The 25,911-nt window shown below is 41.3% G+C and overlaps 1 protein-coding gene across 2 annotated transcripts; it reads right to left on the reverse strand.

The window, feature by feature from the left end:
* Nucleotides 1-2,553: 2,553 nt before the first annotated feature.
* On the reverse strand, nt 2,554-24,597 carry ldlrap1a (low density lipoprotein receptor adaptor protein 1a). Of its 2 annotated transcripts, XM_079655007.1 has the most exons (10): nt 24,390-24,597; nt 13,248-13,390; nt 11,665-11,777; nt 10,581-10,695; nt 7,673-7,745; nt 7,342-7,437; nt 6,846-6,973; nt 5,605-5,639; nt 5,300-5,331; nt 2,554-3,347 (listed from the first exon to the last, which is right to left on the reverse strand). In XM_079655007.1, exons 1-10 carry the CDS (start codon nt 24,472-24,474, stop codon nt 3,301-3,303), a joined length of 867 nt encoding a protein of 288 aa, XP_079511133.1. In that variant the 5' UTR covers nt 24,475-24,597; the 3' UTR covers nt 2,554-3,300. The 2 variants fall into 2 exon arrangements, with proteins under 2 accessions (XP_079511133.1, XP_079511132.1); XM_079655006.1 differs by lacking the exon at nt 5,300-5,331 and having other exon boundaries at nt 24,390-24,593.
* Nucleotides 24,598-25,911: the final 1,314 nt, after the last annotated feature.

Genomic DNA, 25,911 nt, shown 5'->3' on the forward strand with positions numbered 1-25,911 from the left:
GCAGACAGGCCCCCTCTAACTGGGGGTTTATATATCAATCTAACAGCCAGCCATTCTTTTTCTCCCTCGTTATGACATCTTTATGGCCCTATACTGTCACTAAGAATGTAGCCGCAGGATATGGATAGGGTTATTAAAAAGAATGAGACATGTTCCCACATCATTTAATGGCAGTGAGGAGGACAAATGACTGTCTTAGTCCAGAGATGAAGATGTGACCAGCATCTGATACTCAAACAGTTGGCTTCTCTCTGCAGGAAAGTGCAGGTCTGCCCTCTGCTGCTGCTGGAAACAAACTGCATTCAGGATTCAAGGCTTTTGTTGGTATGTGTACATCGCTAGAGAGTAGTTATGACGGGTCCCAGGCTCCTCGCAACAGTGCAACACAACAGAGATACAAATAGTGCAAGTAAATAAAATAAAATAGAATATTGTCTTATTAGGTATTATGTATAGTAGAGTCTTTCATACACAAGGGACATTATGAACAAACATAACACCAGGAACTCATTGCAGGTAGGAAACCCAGAGCAAATTGAGAATATAATCTTTTATGTGACTACAGGGGGGAGGTGATGCATGGGCAGATTGGGAGAAGATGGGACCCTGCGGCACAGACTGGAAAAAGGCCCAGAACACTCTCCTACGTAGGACACACACACACACACACACACACACACACACACACACACACACACACACACACACACACACACACACACACACACACACACACACACACACACACACACACACACACACACACACACACACACACACACACACACACACACACACACACACACACACACACACACACACACACACACACACACACACGTTGTTGAGCCACTTTTTGCTGTTGTTTTGTTTATTTTATTGATAGTCATTACGCATATAAGTATTGTCTCTGTGTAGGCATTTTGTGTCTCTTTGTACTTGTTTTGTGTCTCTGCAGTCATTTGTTTCGTAGATATTTTTGGTTCTCATTGTAGTTGTTTTGTGTGTCTTTGTGATCCTTTTGTGTCTCATTGTTCTTGTTTTGTCTCTTTGCAGTTATTCTGTGTCTTTTGTGGTTATTTTGTGTCTTTTGTGGTCATTTTGTGTCTTTTGTGGTCATTTTGTGTTTCGTAGTTATTTTGTGTCTCTTTGCAGTCATTTTGTGTCTGAAGTCATTTGTCTCGTTTGTTTTGAATCTCTTTGCAGATGCTTTGTGTGTCTGTAATAATTGTGCGTGTCTTGTGCCAGTTTTTAGAGACGTTCTAAGTCTCTTTGAATTTTGTCTGGTTGTTGTCGTTTTAGTCTTCTGAGTTAGTAATCAATCCATGAGATGATGGGAACAATCACTGGGAAACTGACACAGGGATCCGAACACATAGTAAATCAAACAGCAGAGGCCTGTACTACGAAGCTAGTTCAACCTAACCTGGATATGTTTGAGTTAGCCGGTTGGCCTAGTCCAAAACATACGCGCTCTCGCTAAACTGTACTACGTCGCGGGTTATCAAGTGGATCGCTCAAGCCATCCGTGTCCTATCTAGTTATGTGCGCGTTCACATGAAAGGGGTGGTATTTGGAGCATTCGACCAATCGCAAACATGGAGAAGCATACTGACAGCGCCGCGTCATACTTCCTGAATGAAAAGAAGTTAAACTTTAAACATCCATGACTTAAACACTGTATCCAGGATAAAAGCCACATAGCTGCACCTGCAAGGTGAATACAGCTGGTAAAAGAAAAAGTTTTTGAATGCGTACATTAACAGGTTTATGATATCACTGCCCCGTCTAAGACACGAGTGGATCTGACTTTAATTACATTTGACTCAAGTGTTTCGTCAACTTAATGTGTTGCTTAAAATAATACTTCTGCATACAGTATGTGACACTGTGAGTGTTGCACGGCCAGATACAGCTCAGCTGACTCAGATAAGGAAATATGATACATTATGATGTGATATGCCGCGGACTGTAGCCTACTTAATGTTACTTTGATCCGGTTACTTATGTTTTGGCAGATATTTAAGTAATCTTTCTTAACGCTAATGTTATAATAGTCAGATTGCTCTGAAGATTGGAGGTGATATTCTATTAATGTTCCCGTTCACACAGTCGGTGATTTTTGCCGGCCGTCTTTCCTGCAACGGCAGCTTTTCTGTATTTCCTTTCTCCTGTAATATGACTTGATCGCTTTAAACTCCGCACACTGAGCTCTGATTGGTCAGCAGGCAGTGCTTTCAGTGAGTTGAGCTCTTAGCCTGCAACCTAACCTGCTCTGGGGCAGGTTAGCCGCTCAGCATAAATTACCATGGAGATCTAGTCTGCTAAAAAGAGAACCAGCTTCGTAAGACCGGAAACCGAGTTTTCCCTAAAGTTAGCCGGCCAAGCGAAAATCCTGCTTCGTAGTATACCCCCCAGGTGGTCTATAATTCTTGCAGTAAAAGACCCACTCCATATCAATGTGACGCAACAACAATATGTTTCGTACTCTAAATAGCTGAAGTGTGTCAATGTATTGTAAAAAAAAATACATAATTATACCAAAAGAGGCAATTTATTATTCATGAATATATATATTTTATTTCTGTATAACTCTGGTAGATTAAAACGCACATGAAATGGCAACAAGTGAATCTGATAACCTTGAACACAATGCTGTTACACTGCAGTGAAACATAACCGCCTGCAACATGTTGAACGAGTTCATAAATACAACAAGCTATTTATTTTTTACATTTTAGTAGACCAAATCCTCACATTTAACTACATCCACTGTTACTGAAAGAAGTGTGGCTGATTGTCCTGCTGTTATTAAGGCCTGTTGGTACGAATCTGTACATAAACTAAGTTAAATCATGCTCTTCATCCATAGAAAAATAATTACAAATCTATAAATTATAACTAAACGTATGATTATAATGCCAAAAATCCACCATGACGTGATTGGTGATAACAATTGTTTGGATGTTTGCAGTGTGCAGAGAGAATTATATTATTGCTTTGGTGCCACGGAGAAGGGAACAATTGTCCATGTGAAGACGAGGGGGCCAACTCTTATCTCGACACTTATTCCCTCATGGACTTCCTGTGGGCTTATCTTAAATACACAGTGATGCCTTGTTAGTTCTCAGGAAGACGTAAAGACCCCCTCCTCCCCTCGGTTGTCATCTCTCTCTCTCTCTTTCTCGCTGCTGTGTTGTGGTCAGAAGCCGAAGGTATCGTCCCCGAACGGGCTGAGGTTGTTGGGAAAGTTTCCGTTTGTTCTGTCCCAGTCGGGTTCACTGAGCAAATCCAGGGAAGTCACCCCAATGTCCAGGACCTGGGGGTTAGTACGCGACACTGCCAGTCTGAGGAGGAACACACATCAAGGAATGAATACGGGACCTTTGTTCCACTTTGTTAAAGGTCACCTAATATGCAAAAATCCACTTCTTCATGTCTCTTCTACATCAACATGTGTCCCCTCTTCTTCATGTCTCTTCTACATCAACATGTGTCCCCTCTTCTTCATGTCTCTTCTACATCAACATGTGTCCCCTCTTCTTCATGTCTCTTCTACATCAACATGTGTCCCCTCTTCTCCATGTCTCTTCTACATCAACATGTGTCCCCTCTTCTTCATGTCTCTTCTACATCAACATGTGTCCCCTCTTCTTCATGTCTCTTCTACATCAACATGTGTCCCCTCTTCTTCATGTCTCTTCTACATCAACATGTGTCCCCTCTTATTCATGTCTCTTCTACATCAACATGTGTCCCCTCTTCTTCATGTCTCTTCTACATCAACATGTGTCCCCTCTGTGGAAAGAGACTCTGAAAGTTTCAGGAACAAAGATTCTCTCTCTTTTTGTCCTGATCCATTTCTATAAAAACCTGTCTGAAAATGAGCTGATTAGATTTTGGCCACTTTATGATGTCATAACGATTTTTTGGCTTGTGTAACCATTAGCCAATCAGCAACCAAGGTACCCCCCCCTATCACCTGAATCTCTACCTAGAGCACCATTGTGTTCTTTGTAACCAAATCTCTCTCAGAGGGGCGTGGGGAGGGGCTCCTTATTTTCATCTGAAGTAACAGACAGAGAATCAGCACTTTGGAAACAGGGCTGAAACAGAGCGGATTATGGGCAATGATCTATTCAGCCAATCAGAGACAGGCTCTGGATATATCTGAGACCTATTATATATTGATGAGACAGAGAATAATTGGGACCTTTAAGCTGTTAAGATAACGCTGGTGTTTTTCTTCAACATATTTGCATTTTGCTTGTTTTATATCGTCATTTTAGCATATATACACTTTTACATATTTCACACTTTTGAAGGTTTCGAATCTCATAGTTTGGTCTTTAATTGGCTTTGTTTACATACATTTGAGGACATTAGACTTCACAAAATCAAACAAGACTTGCGACTTGACCTTGACCTGGACACCGATGACATTGTGCAACATAACAATTTATTTCCATAGATTTTTTTGTATTGTTAATGCTATAAAAATGGGCACAAGGAGTTGCATTATGACTTGGCTTTCATAGCTTAGGAGGTGCAAACACTTGACTTATGAGTGACTTGCAAAACAACGACATGGTTTCATCTCTGTTAAAGTCTAAATACAAATAAATGAAATAACTTAAGCTCGTTAATAAGCTTTCCAAATAACAGCATGTGTTGGTATGACTGAATTTAGTTACCACTTTCTATTTTTACTTCAGCCCTGATCTCACTAATCTACAATAGCTGCCGTTCCTCCGCTTAAAGTTTGGGTCAAGTTGTGATTCCAATACTTCCTCCAGAGCAGCTTCCAAGACATGTTGCGCCACTAAAGCCTAGATTTCTCTCAATTAAGATACCTAGATTTGGCTGCACACCGTCCATCTGTTCTGGGATAATAATATATGCCAAATCTGTCTGGAGGTCAACAGGATTACTCCAAGACGTTCAGTTCAGTCCTCGAATCGTGGGATAAAATGTTTGATACTGCCATACTTCCACAAAACAGCATACAATACCTTGTGTTTTTAGTGGAGTAACATTTCAGAAACACAAACATAGACTTCTAAGATGGTTGTCAGGATAGAAGAGCAATTGTTGGGGAAATGAGATGGAAAGGGACAAGGAAATGACTTAATATTCAAACTAAGCTAATATTCTATCACGCAGGAGACAAAGGACACAGGAAGCTATTGCTAACATTACTAGGATATTGGGTTTGTGTGTGATTGAATGAAATGGGTTACAGGTAGGTTAGTAATTAGCACTACTTCACTAGGTAAGGCTTGTAACAGCTCAACTTTACCTGGACATGAACCATAGCTATCCAGAGCACGGCTGGAGACACAAACACACAATAGATTGAGGACAGTTTGAAATTAAGCTACAAAATGATTTCTCATTTAATAGTCAGGAGAATTTGTTTTCTGCAGTACACAAGAATCAGCACTAAGTGGTGCTGTAACGCTAAGCAGTAATAGAGGGACCTAAAGTACACTTAAGGATTAAACTAGACAGAGTTGGGGATTGGTAATTTTATTCTAAGCAGCATAAAGAATTCAGTAGGATTGATTTCACTTAATAATACAACTACTGAGACAAATATCTTACTTGGAAAAAGCTTCATCCAAACCATCTTCTAGTTCCTGGAGAGAAAAAAGGAGAGAAATGTTGCTCAAGATTCACCAAGTGAACGGTAAATAAACATGTGTGCAAAAATCAGCAAATGTAAGACCAAGTTAGATATTTCACGGAACGGAAAAACGGAACATTTTCTACAGAAAAATCAAACATTATTTTTCAAATGTATGATTTGAGATGGAGATATTTTCCTAGATCAAAAGACACAAATCAATTTCAGTCAAATCAAATGTTATTTATACAGCCCAATATCACAAATTGTACATTTGAGCTTTACAGTTTGTACAGAATATGACACCCTCTGTCCTAAGACCCTCACATCGTACAAGAAAGACTTTCCCTCCCCCCCCCCCCCCCCTGCCTCAGTTCTCCATAGGTGTGATGGAAACTTCTGAAGCAGTGGAGACGAAACCCAGAGACACGAGGAGAGCAGGAACTTTGATGGCAAACACTGACGGTTTATTTGAAGCTTCGGCCGGAGAATTCACAAAACATGTGCTGTGCCACGAGTTGATACAGCAGTTGCCAAACCAATTCTGGAGATCTCTACCCCAGACCCATGATTCAGCTGGTTCTGAGAGAATAACCAACAACATTGTGCATAACAAGATAAAACAGGCAAAGCACCATAACACCCGTCGTGGCTTCCTTCCTTGTTTTTCTATCAAGCCACTAGATGCCTTAAAACAGACATTTTTAACTTGTTTAAGAGTTGCTTGGCCTCCGATGGTTTGGATGATATTATGCGAATAAAATAACAAACTTTTACACATGCAACAAAGAAAAGAGGCCTTTATAATGGTCACAACAAATAGGCAAAACTCAAATAAAATAACAAACAACTTAAGCATTATTTCTTCTTGATAATGCTTATATAACTTAAAGTTGATTGGACGGTTAAAGACTGTTTGTCGACGGCGTCTTCCTAGTAGGTTGCTGCCCATCTCCGTCTCTTTAGAGGAGGCGCCGTGGGAATTGTAGTCTTTTATAGTGTGTTGACTACAGACGTCACAATTAGGCGGCCTTTCTTATAAAACTAAATACTGGCTCTAACAACACTGACGCCAACAGGCAGGAACAGGGAGACAACACACTGAGAGTACAGAGCCAAGGTCGGAGGTGCTCATTGTACAAACTGATAAACTGGGTCAAAGGTATGGGCCTATAGGACAATATTTCCCCAGCAATAGGTGCAACACGGAGGGTCTTACCAACTTGGGGTTCTTGTTGGTCTCAGAGGGCCGGTGGTTATCCAGCTGATCCTCCTCTATATTCCCATTGGTCTCCACCGTCACATGCACACTGTCCTCAAAGTCCAACAGGTTGTCTGTGGCCACATCTACATGAGAGGTGAAGGAAGGACAGCCCATTAGTTGGAGTAAAGTGTTTCTGTCACTGGAGTTTGGTGGCTTCAAGAAGAGTTTATTAAGATACAATAAGTGTTTAAATCCCTGCTAAATGTTAATATGCATGTATATCATCACACCGGATAAAGCGGGAACATTGGTGTGTGCAGATGGGTGTTGTGTTTCAATCACAGCTGATTGGATCTTGAGCTGATAAATACCCGTGACTACAACTAAGACACTGATCCCAGGAACTAATGTCCATTATAACCTCTCCACTAATGCACATAAGACAGATGTTGGTGGGTGTTTTTGTCCAGAGGGGGAGGGGCTAAACAGCTCAAACACTTTGTTGTTGTACCTGTCCCCTTCAGGCTCCCCAAGCTGTTGGATCTTTCTGAGTGGGAGCTGCTGCTGGCCTCTCCGGCTGAGCCAGACTTCGCCCGTTTCCCTTTCTCTAGATCAGAAAACAGATGCACAGAAATTACACGAACGTGCTGATTGCAGCCTAGAAGCAGATATCCGCGCCCTCGAATCATCAAGGCCGACTCGGAACAAACGTAAACAGTGTCAAATGTTGATAAGACAACTCCTACACACACAGTGCAGCTGTGTGTGTGTGTGTGTGTGTGTGTGTGTGTGTGTGTGTGAGTCATTTCCAGAACTTGATGGGTGGTGAGTTTGGCTCCTACCTTCTTTGGCCACCTGCCATAGTTCAAACGCTATAGTGAAGGCCTGAGCTACCGTCAGAGCCACAGCTTGAGCCTGGGGAACACACACACACACACACACACACACAGGCTTATAGGTGTTTACCAAGCCCTGTGAACCTCCCTTTGATATGGACTGACAGAGAACAATGATGGGGTGTTATTTTTAAATTGATAAAACATGGGATTTGAGGTAATTGAGAAGGGGGTCAGAGTGGCAGGTCGGTAAAAAAACAAATGGCGCATTAAAATGGGCATAACATTAAATCTAAATACCTAATTAGAACATTAGACACCATAGAGAGAGAACGTAAAACTATGAAACACATTTTTTGGGTTAATTAAAACGAGTAGGGGAGGTGTATATTTTTATTTTCAGCTCACGTTTTACTCAGCTTACTTTTTCTGGACAATGCACATATGTTTTTATACATATACTGTATATACATTGCATGGTTTTCTTGTTGTGCAAATTGACTTTTTTTATTCAAAAGTTCTCATTAGTTAGTTCACCTTTTTTTATTGCAAGCTCAATACAAACAACAAAATCTCTTCAAAAAAGGGTGGGGGGACTTCTCAAGCGTAAATGACACCTTTGCTGACCGCCATCGACACTAGGTAATGCTATATCAAACAGATGGAGAATGTACTTCAACCTGATAACACTTTATTTACTATACTTATATTAGTAGGAAAGCACGCTCAACAATCATATACAAGTCATCAGTGCTGGGACTGATTTAGCAGAGGACATGACAACTGTCTCCATAACCAGGATGCAGTATTAAGGAAGTAAGGTAGTGTCATGTTATTCTGGGAGAGGAGGGGATGAGTGTGGAAGCGGGTAAGATGAGAGGGAAAGTGCCCTTCAGTTTTCCAGCAGGCAGGAAGATGACCGACGTTTGGAGAGCGACACTTCTCAGATGTCCTCTTCGGCAGGGCCGGCTCTAGACAATTTGCAGCCCTAGGCGAGATTTGAGTTGGCGCCCCAGCCAGAGAATCGTACAATAGAAAAGATAAAGATCAATAGAGTATCCAAGGAATACACAATAGAATGGGGGGTGGACGTCACATCCTCTAGGGGGGTCCGGAGGTATGCCCCCCCGGGAAGATTTTTTTAACATTTTAAAGGTCACATGTCATGCTTTTCCGGTTATTACCTGTCCCCTTGTGTGTTATGAAGGTTTTTGGGGTGGGGGTGGGGGGGGGGGGAGCTGCAGTGAGCCGTTTAGTGGAGAAAGTGAATACTGCTGAATACACACTTTACAGAGATGCTGTATGCGAAACCAATGTGAGTTTGGAAAATTGCACAGTATTTTCTCTATTTTAGTAGACCTCAACAATGGAATTAAATCAGTGGAAATGGCCATGACATGTGACCTTTAAAGTAAAATGCTTCAATCTGGTGCACTTTAAGCAGAATTACTACTAGATCTAAGGGGTACAACTCTAAACGCCCATATGAAAAAGATTGGTTTACATTTTATTAATCAAATAAGTATGTGAACATAACCAATAACCTACCATAGCCAATAACAAATAAATGTAACATTTTATTTTTGTTGTTCATTCGTATCTTATTTGACCTATTAACATTTATTTATTCGTGCATTTTTTTTAATCTCTCCAGTTTAAAACAATATTTTTGGCTTACTGTCCTATAGTATACATTGAAATGATTTCAAACCTGTTTTATCCCAATAATTATAAAGGAGTGCCTTGGAAATATTTGTTTACATAAATTGTGACCAAACCGTTTGAGACCCACTGAGATAACTTAGACTAAAGTGAACTATCTAAACACTCAGAGTCCTTTACCTCACTGAGCTGTAGTTATCAGCCTCTCAGTCTGACTGGAGAGGACTCTCCCTCCACATTATTGTAGAAACGTCTTCTTCTAATATCCGTTAGAGCAGCTAGCACCAGATTCTAATAACAACAGCGCCGGCACCGGTGCACCCTCCCTCTCTCCCTCATTCGCTCCCAAGCTCACTCGCACTCTGGCTGTGAGCTGCGGGCGCCAGATAAGCCAACATCCCCCATTTTCATCACTTACAGCGCCCATCGTACAGGGCAAATGAAAAGTGTAACCGGGGTCAAAAAAGGGTGTTACATTTACTTAATTATGAATGTTGTTACATCAAGGCCAAAAATTAGGATGAGCACCAACTGTCAAAAATGTTTTTCTACCAGCGCAGCGCCTCCCCAGATCTGGCGCCCTAGGCGAACATCTATAACGCCAGTGCTACGGGCCGGCCCTGCTCTTCGGTATGGACCATGAGAGAGGAGCTACAGTGACAGTGGGTGTTTCTCAATGTCGAGTACACTTGCTTGGTAGCACATGTCTTCCGAGTCACTTCCTTCAGAAGCGAGGCAAGAATCCTTCCTGGCATTCGGAAAACGAAGAGTGGAACAGGCGAGCAAGTGTGCGTCATATGAGAGGCCCCGCATTACATTTTCCACCACAGATTTGGGGAAATTGGTCCGTGCGCAAAGCATTGTGGGGATTTTAAGACCGGAGTGGTTGACATTGGAACAGTACTTCGGCTGCACTCGATGACGTAGTATGCTTGAAATAGTGGCTCTGGAGCAGCTTTACTCGAGATTGAGAAACACCCAGAGAGGCACTGAAGAAAAGAAGGATACATTGTGCTTCTGTCCACTCACAGTTAGGAACATGCTGGGTGTTATAGGTCTTTTTAACGGACCGCAAAGTAAACTTAGATTAGATAACACACCCAACCGTGACGAGAGGTTTAAATCCCCTTAAAACTACAGAAAACAACTCTTAAAGATAGAAGTTCAAATGAAAGTAATGCAGATGAACTGATTTTGATTTATACTCGTCATATATTAAACATAAAAACCGATTCTGTATCAAACAACTCACCACTTTCCTCTTGGAGCAGAGGTAGGCGTGGCACTCCAGGGTCCCATTGAGGGTGTTTTGAGCAATGTAAGCAAATACTTTATCGTTCAGTTTGTCCACTGTGCAGTAGGATATTCTGTGAGGTTAGAGGAACAGCAAATATTAGGACAGAGAGTTCACAACACGTGAAACACATCGACTCCATGACGAGGTATTTCAAAAGGTTGTGAACGTGTATTAAGCTTAAGAAGTGCAACACTGTTGGGGCTCGTTTACTTAGCTGTTAAGGAATGTGTGAAACAAGCTAAGTAGTAACAATGGAAATCCATGAGAGCGATCTGGTTGAAAGCAGGGTCTATGCAGGAATCCTGAAATCTAATGTAACACCTTTTAAGAACTTTTTTAAGACCCTTTCCATACATTTTAAGACCTCATCGCCACTTTGAATTTTAACCGGTTACCTTGGCGACACACTTTACCTCACATTCACTATATACAGTATTGATTGTCCTTCCTCCTTATCTTCGAACCATTTGGACGCAAACTTGCATTTCCCCATAACGATGTTGTTTAACAACCGGCGTAAACGGACCTTCGAGCGCTATCAAGCAGCGAGCGTGTGATGTCCTGTTCAGATGACGTCAAATGCCATCAATAAACTACACAGAATCACACTACACACGTACGCAATGATTACATTCAGGCAGACTGTAGAATACAACCTCTTTGGACAATTTATATACTTATTGAAAACAAGCTACAAAATGGAATACCTTGGAAAATGCCCTTTAATACTTTTTAAAATCGCTTTCCTTTTCGCTAAATTGATTTATCAACTTTTAAATCCCGTGGACACCCTGGAAAGGAAAAGTAAAGTAATTCTTAAACTGCTGTGACTATGTACAAAAAAAATTCAAATGATGTCCCGTCTTGTTTTGGCCTCTGTTTTTCACATTTGTTATCTACATTTGTGTAGGTATGTTGTGTGTTGTAACTATTTTGTTTAAAAGAATGAAATGTAATCAACATATTGTTTAAAAAAAGAAAAAAAGTGCAACACTGTTAATTGGACATTAATTTGAAAAGCACCTTGTTTTTAACCTACCTGTATATGGAGACGTTTTCCAGCTGTTTATTGGACAGGCTGTCGAACAGGAGGATTCCCTGAGGCGAGATCTTCAGAGTGACCTTCTGAGGCTTCTTCCCCATCGCTTTAGCCTGGTACAGATACAAGGGGACACTTTGTTCAATAGCAGGTAGTGTGTTCAGTACAAACAGTGCTTTAAAACCAATCTGACCCACAAAATGTGCGGACTGATGACGAGTTAAAGGGGCCCTATTCTGCTCATTTTCATATTTTAGTTAAGTGTCTCTCCTGGGACATGTCTCCTGCTTTAATGTTCAGAAAGCTCTTTATTTGTCTCATACTGTCTGTGCTGCAGCACCTCTTTTCACCCTCTGTCTGAAACCAGAGCCCAGTCTGCTCTGATTGGTTAGCTGGCCAGCTCTGTTGTGATTGGTCAACCAGCTTAGAGATGTCCCGCCGCTTAGCCTATCACGTACAATGTGTTGGTCGTAGCCAATAAAAGCACAATTGTTACGTAGTGATGTCACTATGTCGCGGAAGTGAACAAAAGGACCACAATCGAAGAGAGGGAACTTTGGGATTTAAGCCTTTTCAGACCATTTACACACAGAAAAACCTATATTACGCGCTGTAGGAAAGCATAATAGGGCCTGGAGCGTGCCTTGTATCCACTTCTTTATTCATAGAAATCCATCTACTTCTTGTGAACAAGTGTACATATATGCAAAACAAATAACTTCACAGGAGGATTGGAATATGCTTATTTTAGGACGATTTAGAACACGTCCAGTCCGTCTTATTGCACTGAGCTGCATTTATTCAACACCATTCCATAGAAAACCTCGTACAGTGTCTAGGGAAGAGAGTACTAGAAACAATCTATACTTATTACTATTCCTTCAAGTACTAAGCTCTTTTAACCTTAGTTAAATGGCATCCGATGGGAGAATTAACTCATCTCACATTACAGCAGCAGATGGAAACTTGCATTCATTTTCGGGAACTTTAGGTACAGTTTGTTGCCAAATGTACAACTTCATTTCAACCAAATATATGCTCCTTTGGAAGTTTATCAATTCTACAATTTACTGGATAACTTTTAAATGATTGACATTTTTATTTTATTTCCCATTTCATTAATACAAGACGTTTCAGAAAAGTCTTGTTTTCACGCTGACAGTGTTCCAACAAAGTAATAAAGAAATCAAAGCATGTCTTGTGCTTTTAAAAGAGTAATAAAGAAATCAGTAGTCCTGGTGACTGTTTGACATCCTGAACAGTTATTGGTCAACACGGCAGCGCGCGTTGAAGCTTGCCGGTGGGCGTGTCTGAAACTCGACCAACAACCAATCACATTAATCTCCCGCCCCGGACACACAAGCACGCGGTTTGATTGGCTACCGCTTGTACTGGCATATGATTTGATTGGCTGACGCTTCCGTCGAAGTTTGAAAAGTTGAAGCGAGCAACGGAGGCAAAGCGAAGCGACGGAACCACAATGCAGTTTTGCAAAGCTTGACATCACCCCATTCAAAGTGAATGGGAAGCTGCGTTGAAGCTTCAACACACGCCGCCGTGTGGACGGGCCGTCAGACTCTCACCGTGGCCACGATCCTCTTCACTGCGGCCACTGACAGCTCCTCTCCTTTAGGCTGGTCCACTAGTGTCATGCCGAGGTGACGGAGGTTAAAGGTCATGCCCTCAACGATGGTCTCCCTTGTGTCGGTCCAGTTTTCTGGAAGCTCTGCAGAAAAGAAACATTTAAAAAAAAAAGGGAAAGTGGGTCAATAAATAGATGAACAGAAAAACGTTTGATAATCAGATTTTTGTGTCGTTGAAAACATCAAATATTTGTTAAGAGTTTTACAGAGATTTCCACTTCATGTTCCAACGTAAATAACATTCAAAGAGCTCGAGGAAAAACACAAATCAGACGAAATGTAAAAAGCCGATGTTGAACTAAAAGAGACATTTCATCTGCTCTTTCCCCGAAGTGGACGCAAAACAGGGTATCTAGGTCAGAGGTTCTATGTGAAGTCAATAATATAACTCCAAAGCAACTTATGGGGCTTGAAAATCAAAGGGGAAGGATTTAGGAGAGAGTACATGTGATAAGAGGAACATGTGTTTTTCCTTTCAACACAACACATCAGAACTAGGCCATATGTCGCTCTTTAAAGTACACGAGGCTCTCAACTGCTGCCTCCAAAGACTTAAAGTTAGCACACGGTCACGTTCACTTCAAAATGGAGTGTAAATACGAGCACTTATATACTAATAAAGGACTGGCTTATCTAAAACCAGTTGAGTAGCACTTGAAAGGTTTTGGCTCTCTGAAACCTGATTTGTAGTTTGTATCTTCTTGGTCGAATGCACTTATTGTAAGTCACTTTGGATAAAAACGTCAGCTAAATGTAATGTAATGTAAAGACTGTAGCTGTTGGAGGAACAGCTGCTATCTCCATGTGATTTCTTATCAGCTTTTGTATGCAGCCGGCCGGCCCTGACCCTCTGGCTGTGTTTACAGAGATTTCCTCAGAGAAAGAAGGGAGGGGAGCGGGGTTAGGGAAGGCAAGGAAAACATCCCCATTACCTAGAAATCCATCCTGCTAGCATTCAGCTCCTCTGGGATGTCGTGCATACCACACACTCGTGCAGACACACGCTCACACAGCCTATAAAGGAAGGAGCAATGCAGCTGAAGGAAGATATTTGAAATACTTTCATTCTTAAAACTCTCCACACAGCAAAACATGCAACACTGTAAAAGAACCCTCCATTTAAAATAGTCACATTTTTGGAGGCAACTCATTGAAATTCATAACGGGGCATTAAAAACATGCATACATAGGTCCTTCTGTAAAAGCCTTGAGAGATGTATATCACAACATGACTAAGAGGATACAGCCATGCTTGTTCTGTACCAAATGTAATGAGAAACTAATAGATTTTAAGACATCTGACTTAAAACCCCAAATATGAACCTTATGATCATGGCGGTGAGTCAATGATTATATATACACACTGTATATTTTGTATTGAGGGTTGGTGGTATGCCTGAAACAACGTATTTTCTTGAACAATTTACGACATGAATTAGGTCATTAAATTCCTTTACTCAGGATTTTTTAGGCTCTACAGGTTTTTAAAAAAAGGTGCTTGCTTACACACGGCTAAATTAGACTTTAGACGTTGTTGGCCATCCAATGCAAAAATGCTTCCGATACAGCATCAAAGAACTTGAACCAACAAATAACACACGTCATTACCTGCTAGAGAGTTCGAATTTCTGATTGGCTTGGCGAATTGCAAACCACGCCCCGTAAAACTCTGAAAAGTTTTGTGAAGCCGCCATTTTATTTGCTCGCATTAGCATTATTAGCATTAGCATTAGCCCAGCGCACCAACAGAGAAAGACTAACTTATGGCAACACAAAAGAAAACATGGGAGCGGTGGAGATGAGGTGTCGGCGTTCGGGTGATTTACTCGGAAGGCTTCAGCTTAATTCTTTAACAGGTCTTTAAGGCCACCTATGTTTCTTACTCTCTTACTTGCTAACCTTTGCCCTCACTATTCTAAGGGGGTGCTTGTTCTTCACTCCATTCACACCTTGTATTTCACACGCAGAGATTTCTTCTTCAAACTAGTTTTTGGCTTGTTTCAGACGCGTGGACTCCACTAGCACCCCCCCGTTGACATTCGCAATACAGAGGGCTTCATACTCCACTAGCACCCCCCCCCCCCCCCCCCCCGTTGACATTCGCGGTACAGAGGGCTTCATGGTAACTTTGAGGGGAACCAGAAGTTGGAGTACCAAACACCGCTGCCAAGATCTCACTCTGAACTCTGTTCAAAACTTGAGAGCCCTGTGTCTGTGTATTCTCATGTTCCGATTGACCCAGCCAAATGTTTTCTTGTTTTGTGTCTATATCTACGCCGGGATCCGGAGTCGAGGCTGATCTTCTTGCTGTGGTCCTGTGTCCTGGATCCTCTATCCTGAGTTCTGGATTAAGTCGTGGTCCTGCCTTGGGTCTCGTCATGCTGCCTCCCTGATGGCTCCCACAGGATTGTAGTTGACATCCTCGTGGATTCATCTTCTTATTATAGACACATGCATTTCCTAACATTTGGTCTACCTATGTTGTAAAATGTATTATCTCCTCGATTTACACACGGCATCTATTGCAGGTCTGCCCATCCTGGGAGAGGGATCCCTCCTCTGTTGCTCTCCCTGAGGTTTGTCCCATGTTCCCCTTTAAACTGTGGGGGTTTCTCTGGAAGTGTTTCCTTGTACGATGTGAGGGTCTAGGGACAGAGGGGGTCGTATTGTCATACTGATATTCTGAACAATCTGTGCTTATTGTATTTGCTGTAAAGTGTCTCTACTGTAGGCTATTTTTATTATATGTACAGCACTTTGGCTTGACCAAAAATCGTTTATAAATGTGCTATATAAATAAAACTTGATTTGATTTGATGGCAGACTTAAGCAGGATTCATGCAGGTTTTACAGACTGCTCAACCAAACCCTTAAGAACCATAATAATGTAGAAGGACAGCACTTATAGATCAATATGAGAAAAACAGAGATAGGACAGATAGGCTTGTTCCCAGTGACACCTGAAAGCTGGGCACGTGTGAACTGAGCCCAAGAGAACCCATCTGACCTGCTGTAAACACACGCCGACCTCACCATCTGCTAGTGTGCGGAGATTACTCACTGGGTGTGAGAAACAAGAGGATACAAACTGATAAAGGAGGAAAGAAATACAAAACAAAACCACAGAATACATGGCATTCTCAATGAGCGACTAAATGGACAAACATAACCAGGCACGTTGTTGTAAAGTCACCATTGAAGTGTTTTTAATGTAGTTCAAATTGGACGACCATTTTAGTTTTTCACTTCATACAGCACTGTAAATTGCATGACATTATGAGCCGTTTTGTTTTATGTATGTTTTGTGTGTGTGAGGACCCCAGGAAGAAAAGCCAATGCTCATGCTGATGGGAAGAAGAAAGAATAATAGGCGTGTGGTGCAGTGGGTTGTGCGTTGGTGTTCGGATCAGGGGGTCACAGGCTCAAACCCCACTGCAGTCAGCATGTCGTTGTGTCCCTGAGACACTTCACCCCAAATTGATCGTGTGGGGATTGTCCGAAGTATTGAGTATGCAAATCGCTTTGGATAAAAGCGTCTAATAAGTGACATGTAATGGAATGGAACTGGGAACAAACTAATGGTAAAATTTGTTTTTTGTTCGATTTACAGAGGGTACAGAATAGGGATGCCAGTGATTATTCGATTATTCGTTACAGTCTCCATAATCGAATATTATTTTTAAAAATCGATTTTATTTATATATATATTTATTATTATTAATGTTTTTGTTTTCTGGCTTAATTTCAACCAAAATATAGACTAATGCTAATAATAGTATTAATAATTGTAAATGGCCATTGGTCACACCAGCAGTTTGTTTTACTGTAAACTTGGAGGAAGCCTGCGTGCAGAGCAGACTGCTGCAGCGCTACACACCGACCCCGCCCCCACCCCCCCTCTCCCTCACACGTGCGACTAAAGATGAACAAAACGGCAGGTAAAAAGAGTTCCTACTCGTGCAACTACTTCGAACTTACAAGTCCAAAGGAAGTTAAATGAAACAAACAACGGAAATCCTTTTGTCCGAGTTATTTTTTTCTCTCCCGCGGGGGGGGGGGGCCGGTCGGTCGAATAATCGATTATTATTCGCCAGGGCTGCCGAATAATCGATTTTGATCATGGTCAGTTTCTGGCAACCCTAGTACAGAATAGGCATTGAGGGGAGAGAAAAGAGGACGGTAAATGGTGAAACAAAACAAAAAACATTGATGCTTTTCCATTGGAGCACTGAAAAAAGTTAAGGCCAGCTACATTTGATTTGTATCGTCACACAGCACCACAGTTTGCTTCCTGTCACCAGCTTCCATTATAAATGACGTGTAGCTTGTTGCTTTGTCGCTACTAGTGTGAACAAGTGTAATAGAGGAGGGTACGTTCATGAATCAAAGCCTTCGAACACCTCGACAACAAAGTGCTGAGCCAAAAGTGTCCAACTGACTAACAATCCACATCCTGGCTGATTTGTGCGTCGACACCAAACACTGAATCACTGTGGAAACCACCAACTGTGGCCCTAAAACTCAGGAGCACTCCAGGACTCACAGCCAAATAACATTTAGAACAAACAAAGGAAACAACAACTTCTGTCACCATTTAACTTTTCTTTCAACTCCGCTGATCTAAACGCACAGAGCTCAAAAATCAGGTTAATCCAAATTCATGGGAGTGGGTTTCTACTAATGGAGTAGTGCAAAGATAACGTGTTGGTCTGGACGTCTCTGCAGCTGGAGCTAAATTACACAAGCATTTGGGAGGAATTTAGCCTCAAGTTATCAGGCTGTACTGTTGATGGGACAAATAAACAAAAGCAGACATCCTAGAAGACTAACTTCCATGATTAAGTTAGTATATTGACTTATGAGCAACTAACTTATCCTTAAAAAAAAGGGAAAATATGTAATGCTAGTTTTATTTCCCTTACTTCAGCAGCTTTCTTGTTGCTCCTAGAGAGAAGTGGTGCATTTCATGTGTTGATTTTATCCAAATGAGACCAAAGTTTACGACGTGTTCCTCCTAGTGGTTGTTTGTTTAACTCCACAAATCAAACAAAAATAAAAGGTCACTTGCTTTTTCACAGCTGCCAACCCAATAAAAAAGCCTCTAAACTGTTTTCAGTTTCTCTCACAGCAGCTGCAGAGAAAGTGTGTTTGTATAATTTATTTGTCAGGAGGCCCACTTCTTTACAGTAACGGCCCATCCACACAGCGGCGTGCGTTGTCGCTTGCCAGCGGGCGTGTCTGAAACTTCACCAACAACCAATCACATGAATATCCCGCCCCGGACACACAAGCAACGGTTTGATTGGCTAGTGCTTGTACTGGCATATGATTTGATTGGCTGACGCTTCTGCCGAGGCTTCAAAAGTTGAACATTGCTCAACTTTTGCAGCGAGCCACGCCAGCAAAGCTCTGCGTCGCTTCCCACAATGCAGTTCGGCGAAAAGTGACGTCACCCCATTCAAAGTGAATGGTGAAGCTTTAAACGCACGCCGCTGTGTGGACGGGCCGTAAGCCTAGCAATACATCTTCCCACATCTGTACTCACAATGTGACCCGTATACTAAAATTATACAATTAAAATCATGATATTAAAAAAAACGTCAATCGCAAGAGGCACTTTCACACCAAGTACTTTTCCCAGGAATAGTTCCCGGAAATCTATAGTTCCGGAACCATCTAGTAGATCGCGTTCACACCGGAATAATTCCCTGAGTGAGGATTACGCAAATGAAGCCGCTGACGTCACTTCTTCTTCTTCTGCTGCTTCTGGCAGGCCGCAAACAACTTCACGGCGTATACTGCCACCCGAAGTCCCCGGCCGGAAGTCCCCGGAGTTGGGGACTGGCTTCAGTAGAACACTTATTCCGTGTTGCCATAAGTTAGTCTCTCTGCGTTCGTGCGCTGGGCTAATGCTAATAACGATAATGCGAGGATAATAAAATCACAGCTTCACAAAACTTTGGGGAGTTTTACGGGGCGTGGTTTGCAATCCGCCCAGCCAATCAGAAATAGGAACCTTTTTCTCCCACGAAAGTCCCTGGCAGGGACGGAAAAGGGGGTAAAAAAGGTTCTCATGAACTCATTTTTGTTCCGGATTTTTTTGGTGTGAACGCAAAATTTCAGAACTGAAGTGGGAAAAGTACTGCTGTGTGAACGCGCCTATTGATCACATATATTGCCAGGCAGCGTTTCTGCCAGTTGGGCGTCATTTGATAGTCTTATTCAGCTCGGAACGCCCTGAACTCGAGGGTGTCCAAAAAAAAAACACTGTTGCCAGGTAGATTCTGGTTCTCATAGCCTTTAAAATGACCAGCAGAGTGTCTGACTGATAATCAAAAGTAACAGTGTGAACAGAAGGGGGGAAAGCATCCTCAAAGTAGAATAGATAACTGGGGAGAAAGTGCCAAGCTTTGTTAAAATAACTTAATTATTAATCATAAATTGAAGTATCTGAATAGAAGGAAGGTTCGTATTACCCAAATCTAAATCAAATATGAGACAGAAAACAGTCACAGAGCCAGGAATTATTTTCCGGTTCATAATCATTCAGGCAAATTCTCAAGTACATTTCAAAAGGTTGCCAAAACATTATCTCAGTATTATAAAGTATAATTGAACTGTGCCTGTGGCTATGTATGTATTATTATGTACAATTACTTGTGATGGCTAAAAGTGGATGACCATTTTAGTTTTCACTTCAAATAGTATTGTAAATTGCATGAAATGATGAGCCATTTTCTTTTGTTTTATGTATTTTTATGAATGTTGTGTGTGTGAGGCTCCAGGAAGAATAGCCAATGCTCATGCGGATCCTAATAAAGAATAAGAATGACTGTTTTAATTAGGACTGCTCAATTAATCGTATTTTAAAATCGCGATTACGATTATGGCTTTTAACGATTAGAAAAACAACGTAATCGAAATAAAACGATAATTTTTTTATTATTATTACTTTTTTAATAAATAATTTTTTTTATGTATTGGTTTTTCATTAGAATTATACTTAAAGTTTAGGGTAATCAACTGTTAAAAAATACTGTTCACATTTTTTTTCTCCAATAAATTGATGTTTTCAAAGTAAATCGTTTTTTAATAATCGTGATATCAATTATTGACCCAAATAATCGAGATTATGATTTTTGCCATAATCGAGCAGCCCTAGTTTTAATCACATGCTCCCATTTTAGAGGGTCCTTTTTAGGGGCTCTTTGCTGCAGAAAGCACCCTCTGACCGGCCCTCCATGGCAGGGTGCCGGTGAGGGTCGTCTAGGGCGACAGAAGCTGGGCAATAAGAGCAGAGAAGTGTGGAGGTTTGAATAAAGGGCGGTCCCCATAGGATTGAATGGGTTTTTGCTCACAGAGTGTAAGCAGAAATAAGAGCTAAGGCCTATAGAGTTCCATTAAAAGTAATCTATTATGCAAAATCCACTTTTTCATGTCTTTTATACATCAACATGTGTCCCCTCTGTGGAAAGAGACGTTTCAGGAAAAAATATTCTCTCTTTTTGTCCTGATCCATTTCTATAAAAACCTGTCTGAAAATGAGCTGATCAGATTTTGGCCACTTTATGATGTCATAACGATTGTTTGTCTTCGGCAACCAAGGTAACCCCCCCCACCTTATCACCTGAATCTCCTCCTAGAGCACCATTGTGTTCTTTGTAACCAAATCTCTCTCAGAGGGGCGTGGGGAGAGGGGCTCCTTATTTTCATCTAAAGTAACAGACAGAGAATCAGCACTTTGGAAACAGGGCTGAAACAGAGGGGATTATGGGTAATGCTGCAATGATCTGTTTGGTGTTTGGAGCCAAACACTTCAAATATGGAGAGAATATGTGGAAATAATACCATAAATAAAACGTTAGCTCTCATTTATCAAATATGAAGAATTCATTTTCACAAATTGATTAAAGCCAATCTTAAAATGATTAGGTTGAGACGCACAGGCTGCAGGGGAGACGCTGCGCACAGGTGATCGACAGCTGGAACACAAACCATAAAAAAAGTATTCAGATCTAGTCGTCATGGCTCCACACCGGGGGGATTCCCCGATCATTTCTTACAGTTTCTGATCAAGGGCGGGGGTCTCCTGTCCCCGGCACAAACACACTGACAAACTGCCTGTGGAAGGCTAGATGTATTTTTTTTGTCGTTAACTTTTTTTCGGACCAGTTATTTAGGTAAAAAAAAATGCATCCACCAAACAATATGGTTTGTCTCCACCTCCCCAAAAGAACCAAAATCTGACACGGTGTGAGATGTCTTTTTTAGCTGTTCTGTCGTCATTTCTAGGGCTGCCCCGAATACCATTTTTCGGGCTCCGGATATTCGATAGTAATCAGCAGTGAATATTCAGCCCACACGGGGGGCGTAGTAATCAGCAGCGAACCGCTTCAACACGTGTATTTCGTTGTATTCACGGCATTCATTTTGTTATTCTACATTATTGTTGTTTTATAGTTATTTGTTAATGTATACAACCCAATTTGTGTTCTTTGAAATTGAAAAGGATATTGCATTGTGTTAGTTACTTTCGTTGCAGTTGTGTATGTGTTAAGTGTAATTTGGCTTGGCTTCCTATTTTGTATGGTCATGCTTTTATTTTGAAGGAGAGTTAGCGCTGTTGACAGGAAGTTGTTGTTGCTCTGGAAACAACGTGATGGAGATTAATGGACAAAAAGTAATATCTACATTATAAAGACAGAGAAAGTAAACGACAACGTTTATGATTAAGTGTTAGCACCCCCCGAAGAGGCACAAGCTCTTACGTTGATATTGGAGTTTTCAATAAATTCAATTTGGCAGCCGCAGTGCAGCGCGGCTACCAAAAAAAACGAGTATCCGTATTAACGAAATTGAAACCCGAATAGTAGGCTACTCCAACGAACGAATATTCGGATACTGCCCTAGTCATTTCCTTCGATCTTCTTCATGCAGTCAGTCAAAATGAATATTAATACGGGCCGTTTCTTTGACTATTTATAGGTAGATGGGCGTTACGTGAAGCCCGCAAAAGCTGCTTTATAAACGAGGCCCCTGGTAGCCTACAGTACACTACTTACAACAAGTGGGTCACTAGCTGCGTTTACAGGAAGCTTTTCATTCCACTAATAATCAGGGTAAGTAAAGAGCCCGATTCAAGTAAGAAATCACACACACACACACACACACACACACACACACACACACACACACACACACACACACACACACACACACACACACACACACACACACACACACACACACACACACACACACACACACACACACACACACACACACACACACACACACACACACACACACACACACACACACACACACACACACACACACACACACACACACACACACACACACACACACACACACACACACACACACACACACACACACACACACACACACACACACACACACACACACACACACACACACACACACACACACACACACACACACACACTTCGGGCTGTGTCTCGCTGTCGGCCACAAGGAGGGGGGGGCAGGAGCTCCAACAAGCCGTTTAGGACAGAGAGTGAATATGCATACTATACAGAGATGTTGTGTGAGAAACCAATGTGAGTTTGGAAAATTGCACAATGTAAATGTATTTTAGTAGACCTCAACAATGGAATTATGATCTGTAGAAATGGAAACCTTTTTATGCCAAAAGCTTGACCGATAATTAATATCATTGTAAATGCCCCCCTGATTTATATGCCTAGGATTCTGTGTAGCTTCATAATAAAAAGGGATCCACATAGGTTGTTGGCTATGTATTTCCTGATTGTTTACTGTGGAGCATTTCAACGGGACAAGGTTAAAACCTGCTGTAAATATATTTCAGGGAGTTTCCAGTGTCCTGGATCACATTTAGACAGAACACTACATGTTTTCACTGGTTTCTGCGTACATACAAATCTCACCCTTATCCTTGAAAAGACAAATACACTGGGGCCATATCTGTCTTCAAGAGTGAATCTCAAATTCCTGAGGCATTGCAACTCTTCCAGGTGAGCTAGGGTTACGTACATAGACTGTATAGGTTACCTATAATATCCTGAGATATGTATGTAATCCCCCCTGAACTCTCTCATGATCATATGTGCTTTATATTGGCCTCTCCGATGGAATTTAAAACAGACCAGCTTGATCTCCAGCCAACAGGAGCCATGCACTGACTGACTCTCAGCATTCTTGGTTTTTCCTCTTGGTTACAGGCATGGGAGCTTCTTAAGCCCCCCAGTCATCTCCCCGCCCCCCCAACAGAACTTTACAGCCAGGATCAAGTGAGATTTAGTTCACAAAGTGGCCCTTGAGTCGTACAATGGGCACCAGAGTTTCATGTTCTGTTGCAGTGAGCGAGCTCCTGACCTGCTGAAGGGCTCTTGAGCAAACTCACTGTAGGTTTTAGTAATGACCCTGACCTCTGCACTGCCTCTGGGACTGTGGATGGAAAAAAATAAGGAATTCTGGGAGATTTGGATTATCCACAAATCCAAAAAAGTGCTTTAGTCAGCTAAGTAACATGGCAATGAATGCAGCACTAGGCACTTATCCTTATCTAACTATTGAGGGTGAGATAACTTCGAATATTTAGAATGTCAAAAGTCACGATATTTGGAGTGTTTGTCATTTTGTGGTCTACTTTGTTTGCCTAATTTCAAAATAAAATGTATTTTGTGGAAATTCCTGTCACACGATTAACCGCATTGCAAACAGACAGGCTACTCAATCTCCGAAATGAACAGATTTGAACTTAAACAAAAAAATACAATGCTCAAATTAAAATACTATTGTCTTAGTGCAGTTCAGACCGTCTAACAAAACGCAAATTAAAAACACGTCATTTTGTAACGTTTCTGCTACATCCAGACACTGAAAACACAACTTTTGACACAAAAGACTTAACTTTGGTAAAGTGTTCACTCAAATGTAACGTTGAACTTCCCTTATTGTGTTAATTGAAGTACAACGCAGCGAGCACAAGTCAACTTAAGCACGGTGAGACGAGGAAATGTAGCAAAAAGTGTATAATTTCTACGTTTGCCTTTGAAGTCAAACAACATTTCTTACTTCTGTGTCTGCCAGCAGTCCAGGACTGTTTCGCCATACTCGGGCTCCGGATGATGGCTCTCCCGGCCGACTTTAGGGCATCCATGTCGGCGTGTTGTTGCGCAGAGAGTCGGTGAAGTTTGCTGCTGGAGCCTCACAGGATAAATGCTTTTAAAGCAGATTGCTGATGGCAAGGATGGACTTGTGGTGCCTTCCAGTGCTGTCAGAAATACCGATGTTTACCAGCCCACCCGAGATGCGTTTGAGTTCAATGGGACATTAGGGAAATTGTTGAACTCAGCGCGTACAAAAAGTGACATAGGCTTCAAAGAAATACCAGGAAACATTCATTTTCATCTGCTTATGTAATTATCTTTTTTCTATCTGATTTTTCATTTATTTATTCGTATACCTTTCTATACCTTTCTATCAGTTTGTTATAGGTAAGGTAAGGTACGTTTATTTATATAGCACATTTTTAGACAAAGAGAGAGGCAATTCGAAGTGCTTTACATCAACATTAACACTTACTAAGAAGACAAAATCTTTTGTCATATTACATTTGTTTGTGTAATAACGCTGCTCGGATAAGTCTTGAAAACTTCAAATATACTGGCTTAGTTCCTTCATAGTGTGTTTAAGCATTTGGGCAACTTGCTATTGCATCCAATTTGTTGAAAATTATATCAGGTTTCTGTTTTTTATTGCACCTGAATGCAGCATACTTTTTGAGATGTTGTATTTTTAGTTGTTGGCAGCCAGTACAGCTACATCATTAATAATAAGTAAATAAAAACATTTCCTGTTATTTATTTGTTTGAATGTGTTTCTATTTTCTGTCTTAAAGCTTCAGATGCCATTAGTTTTTTCTGAATAGGGCTTGTATTGCGTTATCTTGTTGGCATTGAGCAGCTGCAAATATGTACCCAACATTCAGCACATTACGACACACACACACACATTTCATTTCCAGAACTTGATGGGTGGTGAGTTTGGCTCCTACCTACCTGCCAGAGTTCAAACGCTATAGTGAAGGCCTGAGCTACCATTAGAGCCACAGCTTGAGCCTGGGGAACACACACACACACACACACACACACACACACACACACACACACACACACACACACACACACACACACACACACACACACACACACACACACACACACACACACACACACACACACACACACAATCTCCGTGGCTTCAGTATTTCGGTGAAAAGTAGTTTTGTCCACCCAAAGCCACATGTTTGTGTATTTCTGAAGAAGTAATGGTATTTACAGGGAGCACTTGAAGGTGTCATGAAACCACATGTTTTTCTGATTTGAAACACTGCTGGAGCAACAACATGGTTTTAGATACATGATGTCAACAGTAGTTATCTAACTTCCTTAGTGTTGGCTACATTAAAGTACAGACAAATTCTGAATTGATGCAATGTGTTGAATTATAATTAATATCTATACTAACTGTCTCACAAGGTCATTTGATTGTGTCTTTGTTTGACAACCCAAATATCATTTTCTCGTAGTTAACT

This window comes from Notothenia rossii (assembly GCF_949606895.1).
Source record: "Notothenia rossii genome assembly, chromosome: 10".
NCBI classification, from domain to species: domain Eukaryota; kingdom Metazoa; phylum Chordata; class Actinopteri; order Perciformes; family Nototheniidae; genus Notothenia; species Notothenia rossii.

Coding starts and splice junctions, on each gene's coding strand:
- ldlrap1a (XM_079655006.1), bottom strand. CDS start 24,474: ATGGATGCCCTAAAGTCGGCCGGGAGAGCCATCATCCGGAGCCCGAGT. Junction 13,391..24,389: donor GACTGCTGGCAGACACAGAA/GTAAGAAATGTT, acceptor TCTTTTCTGCAG/AGCTTCCAGAAAACTGGACC. Junction 6,974..7,341: donor GGGGAGCCTGAAGGGGACAG/GTACAACAACAA, acceptor CCTCTCATGTAG/ATGTGGCCACAGACAACCTG.